This window comes from Gymnoscopelus microlampas (assembly GCF_963454915.1).
Source record: "Gymnoscopelus microlampas genome assembly, chromosome: 8".
NCBI lineage: Eukaryota > Metazoa > Chordata > Actinopteri > Myctophiformes > Myctophidae > Gymnoscopelus > Gymnoscopelus microlampas.
Genome location: NC_139945.1, coordinates 46,937,324 through 46,959,517, shown reverse-complemented (window position 1 = coordinate 46,959,517; position 22,194 = coordinate 46,937,324). Strand labels below are relative to the sequence as shown.

General features: G+C 40.4%; 3 protein-coding genes across 6 annotated transcripts; 2 read left to right on the top strand and 1 right to left on the bottom strand.

Annotated features, from left to right (window-relative positions):
* Nucleotides 1–293: 293 nt before the first annotated feature.
* On the top strand, nucleotides 294–4,747 carry ift20 (intraflagellar transport 20 homolog (Chlamydomonas)). 2 transcript variants are annotated; one of them, XM_084063815.1, is made up of 6 exons: nucleotides 294–368; nucleotides 1,389–1,528; nucleotides 1,625–1,710; nucleotides 2,470–2,573; nucleotides 3,925–4,013; nucleotides 4,196–4,747. In XM_084063815.1, exons 2-5 carry the CDS (start codon nucleotides 1,402–1,404, stop codon nucleotides 4,004–4,006), a joined length of 399 nt encoding a protein of 132 aa, XP_083919941.1. In that variant the 5' UTR covers nucleotides 294–368; nucleotides 1,389–1,401; the 3' UTR covers nucleotides 4,007–4,013; nucleotides 4,196–4,747. The 2 variants fall into 2 exon arrangements, with proteins under 2 accessions (XP_083919941.1, XP_083919940.1); XM_084063814.1 differs by having other exon boundaries at nucleotides 3,925–4,747.
* Nucleotides 4,748–4,963: 216 nt separating this feature from the next.
* On the bottom strand, nucleotides 4,964–7,853 carry lyrm9 (LYR motif containing 9). Of its 3 annotated transcripts, none has more exons than XM_084063817.1 (4): nucleotides 7,594–7,853; nucleotides 6,981–7,143; nucleotides 6,084–6,188; nucleotides 4,964–6,006 (listed from the first exon to the last, which is right to left on the bottom strand). In XM_084063817.1, exons 2-4 carry the CDS (start codon nucleotides 7,104–7,106, stop codon nucleotides 6,001–6,003), a joined length of 237 nt encoding a protein of 78 aa, XP_083919943.1. In that variant the 5' UTR covers nucleotides 7,107–7,143; nucleotides 7,594–7,853; the 3' UTR covers nucleotides 4,964–6,000. The 3 variants fall into 3 exon arrangements, with proteins under 3 accessions (XP_083919943.1, XP_083919942.1, XP_083919944.1); XM_084063816.1 differs by having other exon boundaries at nucleotides 4,979–6,006; nucleotides 6,981–7,146; XM_084063818.1 differs by having other exon boundaries at nucleotides 4,979–6,015; nucleotides 6,096–6,188; nucleotides 6,981–7,146.
* A 1,836-nt stretch (nucleotides 7,854–9,689) lies between these two features.
* On the top strand, nucleotides 9,690–20,671 carry efhd1 (EF-hand domain family, member D1). The gene is made up of 4 exons (XM_084064150.1): nucleotides 9,690–10,143; nucleotides 15,639–15,786; nucleotides 17,395–17,529; nucleotides 18,800–20,671. The coding sequence occupies exons 1-4, from the start codon at nucleotides 9,767–9,769 to the stop codon at nucleotides 18,932–18,934; spliced, it is 795 nt and encodes a 264-aa protein (XP_083920276.1). The 5' UTR covers nucleotides 9,690–9,766; the 3' UTR covers nucleotides 18,935–20,671.
* The last annotated feature ends 1,523 nt before the right edge of the window (nucleotides 20,672–22,194 follow it).

The following is a 22,194-nucleotide window of genomic DNA, read 5'->3' as shown; positions in this document are numbered from 1 at the left end:
GTTTTGTGCCAGGGAGCCCCACATACTAGATATTGTGTTGTTAGAATGTTTAAAACATCTGTCAAATTCCACATCTTATCTCAAGATTATTTGAAAATAGCAGATCTACACGCGACGCGTTGTGAGCTTGTAGATCGGCTATTTTCAATGTATACACTACACAGTATATAGAATTTTTAAGTGCTCATGGCTAAGTGCCCTAGCCCTATCTGCTTCTTTTGAGCTTGTTTTCCTAAACCTGGCTGCTTGTTTCTCTGCCAAAACCTGGCAACACTGGTCAGGAGAGGAGGAGTCCTGGCTGTAGTTCTGCTGCCACATACTCACCACTCAGCAAGCAAAATCTACAGCAATTTCAACCTTTAAATCAGGTACCTTTTTAACATCATTTTCTCATCTGAACGTAGATAACGTACATCAAGAAGTCTCTTTCGAGTCGAATCAACGACAATTAGCTTGCCATTCATTGACTAACGGGTGCTGTGGTCATTTATCTATGCTAGCAAACTAGCGAATTCCGCTAACGTTATGTTGGTAAACTGTTATCTACAAAGATAACAGGATCTTATGTAATGGGTGTTAAGCAGTGGTGTAAAGTTACTAAGTACATATATTCAATTACTGTACTTAAGTACGATTTTGAGATATTTTTTTACTTTACTGGAGTATTTCCAATTGTCAGTACTGTTACTTCTACTCCACTACATCTCAGAGGCAAATATTATACTTTTTACTATTACATAATACATAATAATTACAATTATTTGAAAAAAATAGTTACGAGTTAGTTACTTTGTATATTTTGATTATTATTACAAAACACACATTTACCACTTCAACCCTGTATACATTTTGGCCATTTGAAAATAGCAGATCTACAAGCTCACAATGCATTGTGAGTGGAAAGTCCACCCATGCACTTTGTATATAAGTCACTTATATGATGATGATATCAGGAGACAAAATCAATCCAATTGCTCCATTGCCAGTAAACTAGACTCAATTGATTGATTGAATACTATATTAGCAAAAAAGGTACAGTGGTGCAGATTTATACAAAAGGATGCTAAAAGGATAACCCAAAAAAGCCCAGGGCTTATTTCCATTGAGGTCCTGTGTATTCAATTCATCGAGACATTTAATGACAAACAATAATATGCAAAACATCATATAAACGAGTAGTAATAAAAAAATAAAATATTTACATTATGAATGATTGACTTGTGGTAATTGTTCTCTGGATAAGATGGGATGGTCTTTCCCTACTCTGAGAATACAATGTAGTCAGTTTTCTCACTAAATATTGCTGGCATAATGTAAATGTGAAGTCATAATTGTAATTAATTTCTCTGTTTTTCCTTGTTGATTCTTTGTGTCAATCCTCTGAAAAGCCCTGCGGCCACCATGGCCAAAGACCCGCTGGCGGAGGCTGGCCTTCATTTTGATGAACTGAACAAGATGCGGGTGTTGGAGCCTGAGGTTGGTCAGAAGACAACCGAGCTCAAGGAAGAGTGTAAAGAGTTTGTGGACAGTAAGTTCAGCACAGTTTGGTCGCCACTTCTTACACAATCAACAGTGACAGTTAGCCGTTCCTGTGTGATTGTCACTTTTGTATTTCCTTTGACAGAAATCGGACAGTTTCAAAAAATTGTTGGAGGCCTTATTGAGTTGGTGGATGAGTTGGCAAAAGAGGCAGAGACAGAGAAAATGAAGGTAAGCAGGACCGTCTTCATACTCAATGTTCCCTCAACTTCTAATGTACTCCAGGTTATGTTACATACCTGTATTATAGCATTGCCATTCCCTTTTTGAGGCAATAATACAATTACAAAATGCTATTTATTACAGTACCTATTTTCCAATGGCTTGTCATGTCCTCCGCTGTAATTTATTGCATCGTTTCGATCAATCAGTCTTCATCAGGTCGTATATGTCCTGATGAATATCTGATTGATCGAAACGTTTGTGATGCTGCTGCTTGTCTTGCACCTGGGCCACGGATGTGCGGGTGTGTGGACCTTCCTCCTGCATTTCTATAGCGCCTTCATCCAAAGTGCTTTATAATGTGCATTACATCTACATTCACCCATGATTCATACACTTGCCCCGACGGCAGAGGCAACCATGCAAGGTACCAAGCTACAGTATTCATCAGGAGCAGTTCGGGGTTCAGTGCTTTGCTCAATGACACTTTGACATGCAGCCAGGAGGAGCCCGGGATCGATGGAGCCAGGGACCAAACCTAGAACCTTCCGGTTTCAGCCTACCTCCTAAGCCACTGCCGCCCGCCCACATTGGTACTCTTCTGCCAGTAGCAAGAGCAAAATAAGCTCTAGTCTAGGGTTTAACTGTCTGTTGAGGAGTTTTCTTTCAGTCTGTTCATTGTGTTTCCTGCAGTGCTGCATTGGCTTATTGTGCTTTCTAATGGGGAAAAATCACTTATCATTTACCTGGCTGTGCTCTATGGCATAGGCAATTGGAGCAAGAAACCTGTTGAAGTCAGTGGCAAAACAACGAGAGGCCCAGCAGCAGCAGCTACAAGCTCTGATTGCAGAGAAGAAGATGCAGCTTGAAAGGTAAGCAGTGGTGTCATGGAGGCCACACTGGGTAGGACGCTGTGTGGCCAGTAATATTTTCACGCACACGGCGCACGCACGGCCACGGTACGGTGCACCAGCATGCCCCCTAGACCAGCCAAGTAGGCTAGCCAAATGGCTACTATGTATAACAGGTTTGTCGGTGAGCGTCCTATCGTCCTCATACATACACAGTATAAAAGCACACACACACAGCACTATGGCTTCACTTCTGCTGTGGTGGTATCCTGGTCTACATGCAACGAGAAGAATCCCTCCACCAAGGAAGAAGAAACCAGGGCAGAAACTTGTTCAAAGCAAACTTTTTAGTTTCGCTACTGCAGCGCCTCCTAGAGCTCCACCAGCAGTGACAGTGGATGCCCAGCTCGGCAAACTGCCACTCCCACCTAAATATTAAAACCTAAAAACGTAAACATAATATTAATCACATACATTAAGGTCATTAGAAGATATTTTCTACTGCTGGTCTACTCTCCTCGCTGTTCTGTGCGCATGCGAAAATGAAAAATGTGCCATGGCCAAAACAGGCCATGTGAATTCTTTCAAAAATAGCTGATCACGTTGTGAGCTTGTAGATCAGCTATTTTAGCAATCTATCAACACCCGAATTTAAACAGATGAATGGAAATGATTCTTACGATTGTGCAAAATAATTAGGCGATTAAGTAATAATTTTGACATCACATCAAGTACACCAAACGGTAACCCGTTTGGTGTACTTGATAAGGCCATTAGGCCTTCTTCACATTAAAGCAGCACAATGTAACTTTTTTATGAATAAAATGTGATTTTGTCTCATGGTAGAGTATGTTAATACAATATAGCTTATACAATTGGGGTGGTTGTATTTTGTCTCTATGCTCTTCTACTGAGACATTTAGATTGTATCAAAGGTCATGTCTCACTTCACTTAGACACAGGATCCCCTGAGCAAGCAGGTAGGCTCTATATAGTTTCATAGTGCAGCTTAAGAAATTAACGTTTCCATTCATCTTCACACAACAGAAACCTGAATAAGCTGTGATAACGGGTAAATGATTTGACACAGAAGTATGCGATCACTCAGGAGACTAGTAGGAATTCCAGGCCACAGCATGTGTGCCACTTAGTCAGAAGCATGCAAAAATAATGATGTGATGGATGGATATTATACCCTTTTGCCTGTCTGTCAATTCATTGGGACAACCTGGTGCAAACATTGGCCATTGTTCTGCAATGAATGTGTATGTGATAACTCCTGTCCAGACATGCCAGCTATAAGAGGAGACACATAGCCCCTGTGTTAAGGTTGTTACATGCAGTTATTCCAACGAGGTGTTTCCCATTACAGATACCGCATTGAATATGAGGCCCTCTCCAAGGTGGAGGCTGAGCAGAATGAGTTCATCGACCAGTTCATTCTACAGAAATGACGACATGGTAGTCTATATGTTTTGCATTTGTGACCAAGTGCCTGTTTTTGTTTTTCCATGGGCGGTACCCAACTACAGGGAATTACAGTACCTTGCTGCAAACAGTGACTTAACTCTCATTCTAAAAGCAATCCAAACAACATTAAATATCTCTGCTCCTCATGTTCAAATGTCCTCTCCCGTTTTTAGAACATCTGCAGTGACAGACAGACGCCCAGCTGTACCCCCCCTCCAGTCATCTACCATTAGTGTTTTAGTGTTGTAAGCTTAATCGAATTGGAACATTAAGCCCTGTTCATACCATAGCTCTGACATTATTTGTCAAGCATATGGAGAGGATAATGCTATTTATATACAAATGAATTTATTTATACTATTTATACTGAAGAATCACTCTGTGTATGTAGTTTTATTACGTTTTCTACTAATTCGAACACATACAGTATTTGCATGTTACTGTAAATAATTTCTTGGTTTGCAGATATGTAAAATATTGTAATGTTAATTGTCATCTTTTATGCTGTAATTTTCTATGCTGCTGTTTTCTGCAGCAGAATTATAACCTTCAGCTGACATATTCTGGATTTTATTACATTCTTCTACAATAACACATTCAAAAGAACTATTTTAACATTCCCTAGCTGTTCAGTCTCCTGTCTTACCTAGCTTGATGTCTTTTATGTCTATCTTGTTTATGTATCAATTTAGAAGACAAATGGATATACTTGAATAAAATCTATTGCACAACAATGGTGGTGTTATTTCTCTGTAGATGTAACATGCTTTAGGTATTTATTTTTCTTGTAAATCTGAGGAAATGGCTTTCTGCAGAGAACAAGAGAAGTTTCCTTTCCGTTAAGATTTTTATGTTTATATACAGGCACATATTCCATATGGGTTATCATGCTACTGTGGTTTGAAAGATGAAAAAAGCAATTATCTTCTCAAGATTGTGACACAGTTGAAAATATCCAATCTCAAATCTCTGATTACATTTGACTGCAGGTGATTTTGATACAAATCAGCAGCTGTCATGGGCATTAGGATCATCAAACGGGTGTATGGATTTATGAGGGTTTTAATCATTTGTTAGCATGGAGAAATCTATAGCATGTTTAGCTGCAACAGAAAGTACGATACATAAATTAGAAACAAACAACATTTAACCTCAAACTTGTAATCTATAAAAAGTATACATTTGAGTGTTTTTTGTTTTATAGGCAGCAGTATTTAACTTGCATAGTTCTACAGAACTGTCTCTCCGACTCCATAAAATAAATATACTTCATAAATATGTGGACTGTGGTGCTGTGTTTGATGCTTTGACTCATTACTTGGATATAAAACCATTAAATAAACATTACAAAACATACAGCCATTGGTGTCCATGGTGCTCCCATTTGAGCATGGCAAAAGCATTTGCGGTTAAAAGATTAATGCAATTATATACATACTGTACACACATTTATATTAGGGGTGAGCTTAAGTAGTCCAATTCTTTATTTGGCTGATACCGACAACGAGCCTTTCCGAACTACTTGCTTTCCATCAGCTCATGGTGTGAGCCTTTAGCATGAGCAGATTTGATAAAAGGAAGGTGCCGAATAGTTTAGGCTACTGTCCAGACAGACACTACATAAGAACTTACGCAGTACCGCGTTCAGCCGCATACCCGCTTTGGTATTAACTTCCCTTCAGAGTACTTAAACATGTAAATTAGCTACTTAAAATGCCCAGCCCTAAACTCACACACATGCTGTTTATACTCAATAAAGCAGTCATTTTACATAAAGTCAACATTTATGTGATGATAATTTCAATAAGTCTGTAACCTAAACAGGATACAACTCACTCAATATGCATTGAATACTGAAGTGTGGCAATAAAGTTCTTCAGGTATATAACATGTACAGACACAGCTGCAGTCAGACCAAACACTGGGAAGAGCAGCCATGGAGGACATCCAGCTGCATTGAATAATAGCAGTAGTTGTCTCACTTCTTCACATACTGTAAAACAAAAATGATAAAATCACAACTTACTCCATCTGCATTAATGATGTTGAAAAGTAGTGGACCTTTAAACTCACTTTATCAAGGATCCAGTTGGCATCTCCAATAGCTCGTTGAATTATCATTTGTATCCTCTCTGGGTCATTTTCATCTGAATGACTGTTGTATCCCTACAGTGAAAAAAGACAAGATTCAGACATTTGTGCATATTATTAATGCTTCAACTGTTCAAGATTACAGGAATCATTGAATCAATATATGAATTCTACGAAAGTGGTTTAGCATTAAGCTGTGGTTTTGGGCATGCTTAACCCATTTAGACCTGGAACACCAATACATAATTATTTTTAAATAAATTGTATTATTTTTTATCCCACGATCGTGTAACCCATTTTTTCACCCAGTGCCAATTGCCTATGTAATCCTGGGCGCTACTCTTCCTCTGCCAGCATAGGGAGAGCCCAGAACTGAGCTCATGCCTCCTTCAATGCATGAGCAGCTATCAAGCCGCTTCTTATCACCTGACAGGGGGGAGTTTCCCTGGTTGGATGTAGTGCGTGGAAGGAACACGTTATTCCAACCAGTTCCTTTCCCTTCTAAAACTAAACAGGAGCTCCAAACTCTTTGCCTGATGTGGTCTGCGGCGTCTGCCTACAAGGTGTTTTTAGTGACGCTTGTCGCTTCATCTGTGTGATTGTCCTATCACTTGGCTCTCTCCATGTGAATTCCTCAAACCTCCCTGTACATGTCATTTGGAACATCACGTTGTCACACAAATACCTAATCATGCTGTGCAATTTTTATATTCAATTTGCAATGTACATTTTTTATACTCAATCAAAACATAAAATACTGTTGACAGTAAAAAAAACAAAATACTTGCATAGTACCACTGCATGAATCCATACCAATAACAGTTACAGTCGGATTGCCCATCCCTGCTTAGGGGAAGAAGACCTCACCTGTCTTATTGCGTGTCGATAATGTTGTTGCATTGCTGTCGTTGGTAACTGCCTGCAGCACCTGAGCAGGTACCGGTAGAGATGTACGGATGTCTGTATTAATTCAGCTCCAGCTAAAGGTGGCATATCTCCAGTGTGCGATATCTCTAGTCTAATCAACAGACTTCTGTGGAAAGGGAAATGTGTTTGTTAGGATACTATATTTAGTTTTGAATTGACCCAAAATTGGTCAAACGTATTAATAATGGCCCTCACATTTTATGGTCATATTCATAAGCTGATTGAAAATATTGTTTACTAAGCACTTTTTTAGACACTAAATCTGAAAATAAGACTACCCAACAATAAGGACAATTTGTTACTTGACTGTTTCCTAATTTCAACAAAATGTCATTGTTAAAAATAGTAATACTACTTTTCAAACATATTAAAAGCTTTGAAGGCTTTTGGAATTGTATCAGCTGATATAACAAGACCATGGAAGCTCGTCCAAAAGGACCTGTCTGCATGTCATTTGAGGTGAAACTACTAATCACACATTTACATCTGGCAGATCTTAAAACAGGCTTCGGGTTTAAATATGTAATTTAAAAAAAAAAAATTCTAAGGATACCTTCATTTACACAGGCTCTTCAGGTTCTTCTTGTTGCATTACTGTCCAAACATGGACTGTAAACAAAAACAAGACACTAATGCCCTCTGTCTCTGCTCGCTAAAAGGGAGACAAAACGCAATAGGTGTTCCACCAGCTACTAGGTATATATAGTAATTAATTAGCTATCTAATCAACGCCAACTAAATCTGTTGTGGAAATCTACACTGTCTCTATTTGACTGGATAGAAAACCATGAATGATAGACATAAGCTAGGGAAGTGCAAGTGTGCAGTATTGCCAGGTCTTGTGAGAGAAACAAGCAACCAGGTCTAGGAAAACAAGCGCAAAAGAACATGAGCACTTTAAACCTATGCATCGGTTATTTGAAAATAACCAATCTAACAAGCTCACAACGCGTGGAGATGCGACGCATTGTGAGCTTGTAGATCTGCTATTTTCAAAAACAATGAATTGGAATAACGTGGAATATTTTTTGAAACATTGCATCACAAATAGGCTGCAATAGGCTACATATTAATTTGGGGATCCATGACATGACAATATTTGCGAGCCACTGGTTTAAACAACAAGCTCAAATAAGCAACTATATCTTGACACACTTTGGAAATGAGCCCAAAAAAACGCAACAACCAATATTTACAAGCAACTTCACAGAAAAAGAAGGTCATAGTCGCTTAGAGTAAGCGGGCATGGCAACACTGATAGAAACATGAACTTGCGCAAGTCCTCTTCTTCCTTCCTTGTTGTTTATTTGTGGTTGGAAAATAGCGCATTACCGCCCCCAGCTGGACTGGAATGTATTGGAGCGATCAGCCAACCAACCACCTAACGGTAAAGAGTGACGCAGCTCTGAGCCTCTGAGTACTAGTCACGATCTTTATTCATTCCCTTCAATCTCTTGATATGGTTTTGTTTTTGTTTTTGTTTAATGATGCAAGTCAAAAAGTTAGTTTTCCATGTTGTTTGTCCTTTTTATTTTTGAGTCAAAGGGTAATCTTGCAATCAGCAGGCCTATTCTTCAACGTTCGATAAAAGGCAAAAAGAAAACTCTCTCTCTCCCTCTCCATCTCTCTCTCTCTCTATCTCTGTGTGTCATCCATATCAGTGTGTAGACGACAATAGTTGCTATAGGCTGCACTAATTTACCCAAACACACTCCTAATTATCCATGATCTCCACGCTATAGTGTTGGTTTAAATAAATAATAGTTTATTCTATTTATAATTATAATAGAGCTGGCACTGAGGTAATCATGGTTCACGTCGTCTGTCACGACCATCATGAATGTACAACCTGGCGTTTGCACTTTCTCCCTTTATGGCCCGCACATTTACATAAACGTTCAGACTTCAAATATAAAGTGCTTACCCCATGGCCACGGATGTTACAATATGTGAAGCCCCTCAGAAGTACCCTTATCTTCTGTATTGTTCAATAAAAAGCATTTTAATCCAATCGGTGGCCATTTTTATCACAGAGTTATAATGTATCAGAGTGCAGTACACCTCCCAACCGATAGGGTAATAGAGTTGGAAAAAAATGTGAAAACATGGAAAATATGGCCACCAATCGGATTAAAAGGCTTTTTATTGAACAATACGGAAGATACGGGTACTTCTAAGGGCCCGTACAGAATTGTAACATCTGAGTCCATAGGGTATACACTTAACATTTTAAATCTGAACGTTTATGTAGATGTAAGGACTGTAAATGGAGAAAGTGCAAACACCAGGTTGAAGTTTATCAATGACTGTCATGATAATGACAGTGACGTTTCAGGGCTACCATAGATATAAGTATACAAATATAAACAGCATAATCCGACTAGCTGCAATAATTTACCCAAGCACGGACACATTATCCATGATCTCCACGCTATAGTGTTGGTTTAAAGAAATAACAGTTTATTGTTGTATTCATAAGCAGAGCTGAGGATGAGCTTTGTGGAAGACTTGCACGATCTGCCTCCCCCCCCCCCCCCCCCCCCTGGAAACCGTTTGGTACCGAGCGCACCGTGACGCACGCACACGCATGCACGCACAGTGATACACACAGCTGATCTGACAGCTGAGTGCAGGCAGCAGAGGACAGTCAGCAGCAGCAGCAGCAGCAGCAGCACTCCTGTCCTGTACAATCCACTGTCCTTTAAATCCATCCAGTTAGTGTTAACATGGCATCCGAGGAGCTGGCCAGAAAACTACAGCGCAGGTTGTTGGCCGCAGAGCCAGAGACTCCGTCGGATCAGATGACACAAGCGACACCGGTGAAACCGACTGAGCCAGATCCACCACGGGGACACAACAACGAGCCAGAGCCACCACGGGGACACAACAACGACCCAGAGCCACCACGGGGACACAGCAGCAGCAACAACAACAACAGCGACGATGGCGATGCACCTTCTGAACTGAGCGCCAAACTGAGCCGGAGACAGGACATCAACGATGGCACTGCGGCTCCCAGGCTCTCCAAGGTGTTCAACCCCTACACGGAGTTCAAAGAGTTCTCCCGCAAACAGATCAAGGACATGGAGAAGATGTTTAAGCGGTATGTTTGATCTGATATAGGGAATGTGTTTATTGTGGGCTCTTTCTCTTGTTGTCCCACATAGGCCTGCATGCATAATGTATATTATTACTATTTGTCTTATGGACAAGTTTCTGAAAAAACGTATGTTGCTATAATATCAGTGGTAGGCCTACTCAAACCTTTTCATGTCAAGGACCCCCAAAATTATAGTATTTGGCCGCCAACCCCCCATCTCAAAATATTTAGTTCCAGGGGCCCCCAGAAGCAAAGATTTGAGTTACAAATGTTCGCTTTAAATGTATAATATTCAAATATTTGCACAAACGATTTTCAATAAATAGCAGATCTACAAGCTTATAGCGTGGCACTCTGTGTTGCGCTATGAGCTTGTATATCTGCTATTTTTGAATAGGCAAAGTATAAAATAACGGTTATAGCTAAAATCTAAAATGAGTTCCCGGATTGAATGGGTTAATAACATACAGTTTACATGGTTGAATACAGATCCAAGGATATTGAATCCAAGGATAGGACATGTATAGGACTCCCATCCAGTGTAACATGTGGGACTGGAATCCCCTGATCAGATTAACCTAATAGACCAATTGAAACCAGTAAAACACCTACAGTACTGCTCAGATTGTAAATTCACTGATAAGTTCTTGATTGGATTGATTCAATCAATCCAATCAAGAACTTGATTGATGATTGGATCATTGATTTACTATGTGACTTATCCTCCGCTGGTGCTGGTATAAACAAACGTGTCTTTTTAGATATGTCTTGCACATACTTCTGGTCATGTGTGCAGCTTAAGTAGCTTGCTATGGGGAAGAGAGAGTGCTTAGTACAGCCTCCCCGTAATCCTATGACAGACAGGTAAGTCCTTACTGCTGCAGCCTGCCATGTCACCCTGCAACATCAGTCTGTAAACCAGGCAGTACCCACCAGGATTCAAGGATTGCCTGTATTTGAAACCTCCCTGGTTGTTGACATCCCCCTACCAGGCCAAAATAATGTTTTCTCTCTCTCGGTCTCTCTGTCTGTCTCTCTCTCTCTCTCTATTTCTCTCTCTCTCCCTCTCCCTCCTGGGCATTTGGACTGTTCAGGCATTGTGATGGTGTCCTTTTCAATCAGAGCATAAGGGCCACTCTTGTCTGTGGCTGTTTCCTCCAGTGGCACCCCCTACTCTTGGTGACAATAGCATCATTGTGTGTGTGTGTGTGTGTGTGTGTGTGTGTGTGTGTGTGTGTGTGTGTGTGTGTGTGTGTGTGTGTGTGTGTGTGTGTGTGTGTGTGTGTGTGTGTGTGTGTGTGTGTGTGTGTGTGTGTGTGTGTCCAGGGTACCTCAGATGAGGGAAGGCTATAAAGCCAGGAATTAAATTACATGCAGGATATACGCCACGGTATATAAAGCATTTTTCTTTGAGCATTAGAGGCTCACCTTTTCTTCACTTTCAGAAACCTTGGACTAACTGTAGCCTAAACTGTAAGATTGACTACTGTGCAGGTGCTACTTGGAAAAAGGTACGCATCACAGTCGTGCGTAGAGGTGAAGCATATTGCAAGTCACTGACTGCAATACCAGCACCGGTCTACATTATGCAGTGACAGTGCAGGTTTGCTGTGCTCTGGAGATGAACTGTAAAGTTGGAATGACTTTTGATATCCTGTTCAGTTTGGCATACAAGCGGTTCCACATAAAAGAGAGATAGGAAGTGGGTCAGACAACTTTTGATATGCAGGAAGAGGGATAGACACTGGAAGATAGTGTTGGGGAAAACGAAGAAAGAGTATTTTCATAGTTCCACTCTAGAAGAAACAGCTGTCTTATTGGTTTAAGTTGTGTTGCCTCCTGTTTTCCTGCCAGACGTCGTTATGATTCTCCATGCATGCATATACGCACTATGGATGTATGATGGGGGTTTCCCAATCAGGAAAAGTCTCTCTGCTTGTCTCTCTCTCTCCTCCATCCCTCAGGCCTTGGTTAAAGTATGATGTGTGCTGTGCTCTGTCTCTAATAATAGTCTTTGTAGTAGTTAATAATAAGCGTATGTCCACCATGATGCCGGCAAGTGCGTCATGTGCTGCTGGTTCATGCAGTCTTTCCCCCTACAGTATTGTCCTGAAGTGTATTCACTTTAATACTGTATCACTACCGTTGCAGTATGCTGACTCTATGAACACAGTTACGACTGTGGTTTGCTACACAAAAGATTATTTGCGCAGGCCATACTTTATAGCTGCTTGCTTATTTGACTTTATTACCATTTCCATGCCCAATCTTTAGTGAACAACACAAATAAAGAGGTCAGGTGCATTGTTAAAAAGAGTTTCCTAATGGCTGTTGGCAACACAAGTCTGACTGGTCAATGCCTCCAGTCTTCAATTATGCAGGTTACTTGACCCCTTGTCATCAACTCTGGCAGGTTTGGGCGGTTGAACAGAGTTCATCCATCAGCTATCATTAGCAGTACTTAACTGACACTGGGCTTGTCCTTCTAGTGTGCCGCAGGACGAGCTGGGTCAGTATATTTGGTGAGAGTGGGTACTTTGGAATGTGTAAAGCTGAGATAAATAAGTGGGAGAGTCTTTCTACAGAGCATGCACTGAATTCCAACAACAGCTATTCTGTAACCTCAAAAGTTGTCTCTGATCTGAGTTGCATCCGCCAAGTGCTTCTAAGTGAAGTTGTAGTTAAAATTGTATGTTTAATTCCAATTATGTGAGTATATATGATGATATACTGTAGACATGCATCACCTGAAACCACATGATATGAGTGTATGTTTCAGTTTGAAGTGTTAGACAATATGATATGAAAACATCTCAATGTATTTTAATGGATTTGTGTGTTTCTTTCTTTCTTTGTCTGAAGCCCTGACAGTTACCTTCACCTCAAATCTCACCATATCATCTCTTTGCGTAATCCTGTCTGTCCCACTCACCCACTTCCTTCATCCCCATGGGAGATCTGGTGCAGCATCATGTTGTAGCGCCCTAGTTTCTATTTTCAGAAAACGCTGGGTCTGAACTTGAAAGCATATTTCACATTTAAAAAAACGCTCATTTCCCTGTATGGCCATGTTGATGTGATGTGATTCATGCGACCTGGTAAGCAAGAGGCTATGTGTGTGGGAGTTTACTGCCTTGTCCTCTCCTATGCAACTGTCACCAACTTAACTATCGCCTACAGCTGTTCAATAAGACTCACTGTTTATGAATGTCTTCATGAAAAATTGTCAGCAGTCAGAAGCCCAGATTTTCTTTCTTTTTTAAAGATATTTTGGGGTCTTTTTCTGCCTTTATTGATAGAAACAGTAGACTGACAGGAAATGGGGAAAGAGATGGGGGGGGGGGGGGGGGGGGTGACATGCAGCAAAGGTCGTCAGGATCGGGAGTCCAACCCGCGACACGCTGTCAGGCTGAATTACCAGCATAGGTGCCCAGACGGTTACGCCAACCGTCCGGGCCAGAAGCCCCAGACTTTAACAAAGAGATGTCTCATTCCCTCTGCTTACGCTCATGTAACTTTACTTTAGATTTCAGGCTAACATGCATACCAACAACTACAAACAATGAACCAAAGTAAAATATTGCCTTAAATATAGATGTGGTTTAAGTGTTTATATACTCAGGCGGGCCGTCAAAACAAGCCTGGACTCTGTTCAACTCACTGGGTTTTTCTTCTAAAGGCGTATTTCTTCTAAAGGCGTATTTCTTCTTAAGGCGTTTTTCTTGGCGTTGCCTCGGTTTGTCCCTCTATCTTGGGTGAAAACATCCACCACAATGTTAAGACTCAGAATAAAACCAGCTACACTCACTGGCTCACCAGTGGCTTAAAATTGAAATTATTTACACTAAAATGCATTCATGAAATTGGGAGAGACAGGCAGATATAAGAGTGAGGGAAATGGGGAGAAATGGCAGTAGAGAAAGTGAGGTCCCAAAAATATATCCCATCATGCCAAAGAGCTCCAGCATCTATAATTAACACTGGAGGAAGCTGCCGAGACAATGAGCCTCAGCCTGGACGGTTGCAATGAAAGTGGCACCACTCCCTCCAAAAGAAAAGGGAGGTTTGGTATAAAAGAATTTGTTGTTGTTTATCAAGAAGGGAACATCCACGCCAAAATGTTCCTGTCTGTAGACGATTGTCAGTCTCCCATATTAAAGGCTTACGTGCATGTTTTTTAACGATGGTCTCAGATAAGAGGTTAGGGTTAGGGTTATTCTTATTTTTCATTGTTAGCTTTTATTCATTTCAATATCATCTAAGATTTTTAGACGTTATTTGAGTTTAGTTGTTTTTTTTGTGCAACTTAACTAGTTTTTTAACTAGGATCTTGGTTGATTTGCTTATAATAAACTACGGAATCATTCAAAGGCTTTGTCTACACATGGCCACAACCAATCTGCACAACCCATGTCAGTTGTTGCAGTATAGTAGCAGTTGTCTCACTGTGTGTTCAAACAGCAGTTGTCCAATACAAGAATGACTTTCACTGCTATCGCTTAAAGTGGACAAGATTGCTCCTAGTTTCCTTTGGGAGTTTTGATGACTGGTAGATCTTAGTGTTCCTTTGTTGGCACTGTGATGCTATCATGCAGCCTGATTGTTTCATGGTTTATGTTTATTATTCATCATGAGGTTTTAAAAAAGAAATGGAGTGGGGGTCCAAGTGACCTTTTGGAAGAGGAATGAAACAATAGCCTAGTTTCTGGTCTGACCAGATTACTGCCTGGACCATTTAGGGCATGGCATGTCTGATAACCTTGTGTGCACGCGCGACCGCACACGTGTGTGTGTGTGTGTGTGTGTGTGTGTGTGTGTGTGTGTGTGTGTGTGTGTGTGTGTGTGTGTGTGTGTGTGTGTGTGTGTGTGTGTGTGTGTGTGTGTGTGTGTGTGTGTGTGTGTGTGTGTGTGTGTGTGTGTGTGTGTGTGTGTGTGTGTGTGTGTGTGCGTGCGTGCGTGCGTGCGTGCGTGCGTGCGTGCGTGCGTGTAAATGTGCATGTACAGTACTTTGTCACTCAAACTCAGATTGGCTTTCCCCTTAACAGCTGTGAGAACACTTCTATAAATACTGACTCTATCAGAGAGGGCTTCACTGAGCTTTTGCCTCAAAGGTGACAACAGACAGGTCCCACCATCCGTCATGATTATATGCAAACACAATGCTATTACTATCATATTACAAATAATATGATAGACTCATTTGAAACCTTAGTTAATAATAATTTCAATATAAGTAAAACTGTCTGAGTTTGAGTCCAAGATGTTCTTCAACCAATGGGTTATACAGTATCAGACCATTTTAGATCGATCCCAACTAATGGGATCTACCAGTCCAATGTTTTTCATAATTTTTCATCCAATGTTTTCGCAACATTCTTCAACCAATGAGCCGTGAGATGGAGTTACAGACACTGAACAGCTTCATCAGAGGGATATTATGTTAACACTGTAATAATGGGTCCTTTGATGAAATAGCAGTTGCTGTTTTGCTGTGGCAGGTTTGACTCTGGTAAGGACGGCTTCATTGACCTGATGGAACTGAAGCTGATGATGGAGAAGCTTGGTGCACCACAGACCCACTTGGGCCTGAAGAACATGATCAAAGAGGTGGACGAGGACTTTGATGGCAAGCTCAGCTACAGAGAGGTGTGTGTGGGTGTGTGTACGTGCGTGCGCACGAAATGTATTTTTAGATTATGATTAGCGATTCCTCCTTTGCCTGGATGTGTTCTCATTAACATAGTGATGTGAGTTTTTGTGTGTGTGTCTGTCCGTGTGTGTGTGTGTGTGTGTGTGTGTGTGTGTGTGTGTGTGTGTGTGTGCGTTAGAGATGTATTTATAAATTATGATTAGTGATTCCTCCTCTGCCTGGATGTGTTCTCTTTAACATAGTGATGTGTAATTTTGTGTGTGTGTGTGTGTGTGCGTGTGCGTATGCATATGCATACTTAAGACTATATGTGTATACAGAGGGAAATAAGTGTTTGCTCGAGGGAATGAGAGAAAATGTTAGGCAGGAAGCAGCTGATATTAACAGGTGGCCCTGGCAACTGTTGGAGCCCCCTCTGTCTGTCTGTCTGTCTGTCTGTCTGTCTGTCTGTCTATCCAGTCCTCCCCAGTAAGACCTCCTACTCACACTACACTTCGTACACAGAGGCCTTTCTCTCTGGGAACCCACATTTTTTATTTATTAAAAACTCTAAATATCTACTGGTATATTTTTAACTTACATCCCAATTTAGTCTTTGCCAATTCCATACATGTACTGTATAGTCTGTTACTACCAACTCCTACTACAACCTGTAGAAGTCACTAGTACAACGGTACTAGTACAACTGGCTTCCCACCCTTGAACATGGCCAGTTGTGTTAATTGAAGCACCTGGCAAAGCTGAATGCACTATTATGTGGAGGAATAGTAAATGCCAATGTATAAAATGTAAATATAATAGTCTCTCTCTCTCTCTCTCTCTCTCTCTCTCTCTCTCTCTCTCTCTCTCTCTCTCTCTCTCTCTCTCTCTCTCTCTCTCTCTCTCTCTCTCTCTCTCTCTCTCTCTCTCTCTCTCTCTCTCTCTCTCTCTCTCTCTCTCTCTCTCTCTCTCTCTCTCTTTTCGACTGTTTGGGAGAGAGAATATCCCATTACCTGTCCAATTCCCCTCTGGGCTAAATGAGAAACCCTATCAGTTCACACAAAACCAGCAAGGTCACAAAGAAACCCATTCTTTAGAGAGGACAGAGCAACTAAATTGCAACAACAACTTGCAAACAACTGTTAAATCTCATGTGTGGTCTTAACTGAAATACATTTAAAATCACCATGGAGCATTTTGCGACATTGGTTTAAATGAAGATGCAAAATGAAGACAGTTTTTTTACTCAATTAATTTGATAGTCTTTGGATTTCTTAAACACAAGCACACACACACAGTCACACTGTGTGTGTGTGTGTGTGTGTGTGTGTGTGTGTGTGTGTGTGTGTGTGTGTGTGTGTGTGTGTGTGTGTGTGTGTGTGTGTGTGTGCGCTTCATGACCTGCTTCATGAACAGTGGTTCATGACCTGGGATTCATGACCTGTGGGTTTTTGTGCCGTGCGTGAGTGGCCTAGAATGTAATCACTGATTGTTTTAACTTGTACAAATCTGCAACATCCAACCTTCTTGCCATAACAATGTTGAAGTGATACGAAAGTTGTCTATAAGTTGATGTATGTTATGGATTATGATGTTATCTCACTCCCTCTACTCATCACCTGTAGTTCCTGCTCATCTTCCGAAGGGCTGCTGCTGGAGAGCTACAGGAGGAGAGTGGTCTCATGGCTCTGGCCAGGCTGTCAGAGATAGATGTCTCTACTGAGGGAGTGATGGGGGCCAAAGACTTCTTTGAAGCCAAGGTACAGTCAACGGAGGGGGGATGGACGTGTGTGACTGTGAGTTTTTGTTAGAGTTGCATATGTTTAACCTCACAACAATTATATTCTATTACGATTCTTTCGAAAAATGAAATCTTTCATTTGACCACGATTTGATTGTTTTCATACATTCATTGGTTGAATATTTGTAAAACCCACACAGACCTAACCACTTTCACCTTAATTTAAAATGTTTTTCAAAAATAGCAGATATACAACCTCACAACTCAATATTATTTTTGCTACTTTTGTGCGACACTGTAGTATGAAGAAGTAGGGCATTCATTTACCAATAATTTAAAAAAAGTTGAAATATATATATATATATATATATATATATATATATATATATATATATATATATATATATATATATATATATATATATAAAAATAAAAAACTACTGTATATAAAAATTGAGAATGAAGCCAGTTTGAATCGGTAGTGACCCAGTTCGAGATGTGCCTCATAATTGCTGTATAATTCAGCCTTTTTATCTGTGGCCTCGTTCCCTCATTTCTCTCTTGCCTGGGAGGAGGAGAACAGAAGGTGGGGACATCACAGGACTCAGGCATTGGTTGAGGCGTTGGAGGAGGCCCACACTGGGAATTTCGTCACAGATGTGCTCAATGTTTCTATGCTGATGTCTAAAAATGCCACAGAGCATTCGTACTCCGAACAATGTCCTGATCTACCCTCAGCACCCAGGATGGCCCTTGAATTATGAGTCAACTCATTTATCTTTCCTGATTATTTTTTGAGGCACTTCTGTTTTGTTAGACAGTGGATGGAGACAGTAAAGTAGTAAGGAGTGAGGCGAATATGTGACACAGACTGACTCAAGCACATGAACGTCACAATTTTGTGGTTAGTGGTTGAGCCACGATGGAGGACCTTTAGTGCAGTGCACCCCAACCTTTTTGCCTTGGAGCCCCCCTCTGCAACAAGCCACAAGCTGCAACGTTTTTAGAGAAGTCAAGATAAGACGATAGGATAAAAGTAGATTTCAATTTCAATTTTGCATTATGGTTTTGTATGTTTGAGTAATATTTTTGACTACCGTACCTAAAAGCAGCCTACCTTGGAACCAGCTCTATTGCACAAAACAAAACAGGTGACAGGATGTGCGGGACTAGTTAACCATCCTAGATTTTGGTTTGCCGGAGAAGACCAAAGTGGATTTTTTAAAAATTAAATCACACAACAATTTCAGCATTGTCCATTGATTGTCAATCTTCTGTGTGTTTTCCAGGTGCAAGCTCTCTCTCTGGGCAGTAAGTTTGAGGCTGAAATCCGTGAGGAGAAAGAGGAGAAGCAGCGCGAGGAACTGGACAGGAAGCAAAGACGTGCTGCCTTCAAAGAGCTGCAGTCCACATTCTGCTCATGAGGTGTCTTGCAATTACATGTAGACATCAGCACACGTACAGTACGTGCACCATTCTGACCACACACATTTTACCTGGAAGGAGACTTTAGAGCTAGCCTCATCGTTTGCCCCCAGTGCAACCAACCAATTTCATAGCTTATTTATTTTTTCCATTTCATGACAACCTTTTTTTTATTATTGTTTGGTCTTTGAAAGGTTTGTTTTTGACCTCCCACAGTAAATCTAGTGTGTTGTCATGTCAACACTTGTACAGAGTTGCCCTGCTGGTTTTGAAAAGGAGCATCACTTTGTGAACACGGTGAGTGAATCGTATCATGACATTGCACAGATATGGAACCAGTGTTAAGTAACCCTTATATTCACAAAATCCATTTCCCATCCAATATCAATGGAGAAAGAGCATCTTAAATGACAATACAGATTATAATATTGATTCCATTCTTTTTTTTTTACATTAAAAAAATGGTTTAAAGATTTTCTTAGTAATGTTAAAAGGGTAGGGAAGAGTGGTGCGGTAGCAATATACCTGACATCTTTTAGCTAATAGGTCATATCAATAAAACGACAGGTGGGTTCACTGCTTTGGGTCAGCACGGTAAACAATAACAATGCAGTGTAATCCTATCCTTCCGGAAGCACCTGAGCAGACTAGCACCATCTTTGTAACAACATCCACTATTGTGGTAATTACCTCACCTTCTCATTCACAAATTGTAGTTTTTCGAAGTATAATATATGGATATTTGGTTCACCCCCATCTTACCACAAAGTGTGGCTGCCTACTTATAGTAAATCTACAGTGTAAGAATATTTTAATTCCATTCACAAGATTCACTCAGCATAACTTCAGTTTTTACATATATCTTGTATGGTGGGATCACTTGAGGTGATTTGTCCAATGTCAGTAGTGACAGGAAAGGTGCTTGAACGTGGTGAAAACTCTTTATCCAATGAAGCACAAAATGCTTGCTAACAAACTCAATAAGCACATGAAATATCACTTTAATTAAATTTGACTTTAGAACACTGGTATGTATGTTTCTTTTCTTGTTGCAATCTTAGTGATTGTACTGGAATGGCCAATGTAAATTTTACAAATGGGTTTGTGGAGCAACTTCATTTCTTTTCAGCTTGAATTCGTATTCATGAACACTGTTAGGACCATGAAAAAAATGATGTTTTCTTTGATACAGTACCTTTAAAGTGTGTTTGCTTATCTAACTACACTAAATGAATATGACTGTGTGCCACCTACATTGCTTTAGAAATACAGTGCAAATGAAGCCTTATGTTTTATGGCTGATTTATACTTCATTGTGTGACTTTCACTTGCCGAAAATAGATGATCTGCAAGCTGACAATGCCCTGCATATGCAGCGCTTTGTGTGCATGTAGATCTGCTATTTTCGGCATGAGACAGTCATACGATGAAGAATAAATTAGGCATAACTCAGATTGATTAACTTATGATTAATGTTTAGTTGGCTTACAAATCTAAAGTCAACATTAAATTAAATCTAAGCTATGGTCGTAAAAGCCATTAAGTAAATGGTAGTTGTTCAGCTATTAACGATTAAGACACACTCCTGGCATCTAAAAGGCTTCTGTATACCCTCTGCAATAGCCAGGAAGTATTTTAGATAGTTTTAGATTGTTGGCTGTCTTGTAACAAATCTGCTGTATGTAGCATATTTTTTTTAAATGTCTGTTAAAATAAAATAAAATTAATGTAATGTATTTTTCCATAAATAAAATAGTAATCACATTTATTTTAATTTGTCTTTTGTCCCTCTATAGCAGACTATCCAGCACAATTGACCAGTAATAGCAAAGATTGCTTTGATTTTTCGGTTGGGGGTGTGCAGGACGGACGGACGGACGGACCAGTTTAATTTCCCTTGTTTAACTTTAGAGACAGCAGTCTTTAAATAACACACTATGCTTTTATTAAAGTTGCTTGTTGTGCCGCTTGTGCGTGACACTGACAGAACATCTCACTACCAGCGTTGGACCATGAGATTGTAGAACAGCTGATAGAGTTAGTTCTCTATCTATCCCAGTGGTTCTCAACCTGTGGGTCGGGACCAAATGATTTTTTGGGGGGTCCCCACTCCCCAGATGATTTGCTTAATGTGCAACATTGTTTTCTCACTCAACAGTAAACATGCCAACATACAGTATAAGTGTAAACAGGGTATCATCACATTTCTAAAGTGACAATTTAAGGACTTTTATATTCCTCTAATACCTCTAAAATGAGTAATAATCATTGTAAAATGTCTGTATCTCTGGTAGAGATTTCACTGCATGGCTAAATTATTCACCCCGACACCAGTATGCCGACAAGAGCAGTTTGACCAGGCCAGGATTGATAGTTGAAAGTGGTTTTATTGCCAGTTGATACAACACATGTGATGATGATGATGATGATATGGTGGTGATGATGAATTAACTAAATTGGAGTGAAAGACAGAAACAATCAGTAACTTAAACAAACAGACAATCAGTAACTTATACAAACAGAAAGCATAAACAGATCGGCATAAATGTCTATCAAGCTAATAAACCAAGGAACATAAAGTCTAATAAACAGAAAACAAACTTACTTATAATGCATCGGAAGTGCTCACATCGCTGTGGGTTTCCTGCAGTGAGTCTCTACCCTTCAGACAAAATGTTTGTCTACTTGTTCAACCTGAGTTTATATAGGCCCACCCCAGCTGGACCAAACTAAACTCAGATTGGGCCCCGCCCACCACTAAGTGACAGGATCAGTTTATGAACTCTAATCCACCCACTCTCAGTTTGAGAGGGGGTGGATTTTGTACAATCATAATAAATAAGACCATTACAGCGCTTTGTGAGGATGTAGATCTGCTAACATTTATCTGTGGAAATGCGTCAAACAAAATGTAATGCCTCAACTCCTACAATTCCAAATGCTTGTCCCCAGTTCAAATACTATTATTTTGGGGGGGGGGGGTCACGGCCTGAACAGTTTGAGAACCACTGATCTATCCTACTAGGGAATTACATGCATTCACCTGGTGTCTGCAGACTAATCAGGGTCTAGTTTGAACTGGGATGGCAGGTGGACTGTGAAGGCTACAGAGCAAAGCTATGCCCAGTTTTTATCAGGTAGTTAAGGGTACGTGCACAGGGTTCAGGCCAGGTTTTAAAACATTCCCAGCCAGCTGAAAATAGCAGCCTCTGGGTCTCTGGCTGACCACAGTATGGAATTCATAAATCATATCTCATAA